Source organism: Condylura cristata, unplaced genomic scaffold (assembly GCF_000260355.1).
Source record: "Condylura cristata isolate star-nosed mole 26May11 unplaced genomic scaffold, ConCri1.0 scaffold00032, whole genome shotgun sequence".
NCBI classification, from domain to species: domain Eukaryota; kingdom Metazoa; phylum Chordata; class Mammalia; order Eulipotyphla; family Talpidae; genus Condylura; species Condylura cristata.
The window spans coordinates 19,550,064-19,550,679 of NW_004567133.1; the positions used below are offsets into that span (position 1 = coordinate 19,550,064).

Genomic DNA, 616 nt, shown 5'->3' on the forward strand with positions numbered 1-616 from the left:
TGCTGTGCGGCCTCCAGAGTGGCCCCGATGAGGACAGCAGCTCAGACGCCTCGTGGCTGGGGCCCGCCACCCCGCTGGCCGCCAGAAGCCGCGACTCTTCCTCGCAGACCCAGGTCCGGGGCCTCAGGGCCAGGCTGCCGGCTGGCCAGGCACCGCGGCCCAAGCCCAGGCCCGTGCTGGAGCCGAAGGGCCGCCCCGAGGCCGCAGCAGAGGCTCCGGTGCCCGCACCCCAGGTCTCAGCCTCGCGCCTCACCCCAGCGGCTCCCGGGAACCCCCCCTGCGGCGGGCTGGTCTGCAGGAGCCCGGGCAGCCCCCGGCCCCGGGGCCACAGGCGCACCCCTCCTCTGGCCCCCCGGCCGCTTGTGGGCGGCCTCCCCGACACCCCCCCGCAGCCCGGCCCGGCACAGCAAGCCCCAGCCACGGAGGTGGTGGAGGTCGACGACAGCGGAGACGAGCCGGAGGCAGGCGCCCCGCGGGCCAGCAGCAGCCCCTTGCCGGACAGCGACCCCCCGGCGCCCGGAGAAGACGGCCGCTGGCCCGTGGAGCCCCTCTCCCCGATCCCCATTGACCACTTGAACCTTGGGCACGCGGTCCCCCTGGGCACCAGCAGCCCCCA

At 76.9% G+C, this 616-nt stretch overlaps 1 protein-coding gene across 1 annotated transcript in view; it reads left to right on the forward strand.

Moving 5' to 3' along the window:
- The window catches only part of SLX4 (SLX4 structure-specific endonuclease subunit), a 13,261-nt gene that overhangs the window by 9,842 nt on the left and 2,803 nt on the right, over positions 1-616 (forward strand). Inside the window, exon 10 of the mRNA XM_012731676.1 lies at positions 6-609. Coding sequence (XP_012587130.1) covers positions 6-609 — 604 coding nt within the window. The remainder of the gene's footprint in view (positions 1-5; positions 610-616) is intronic.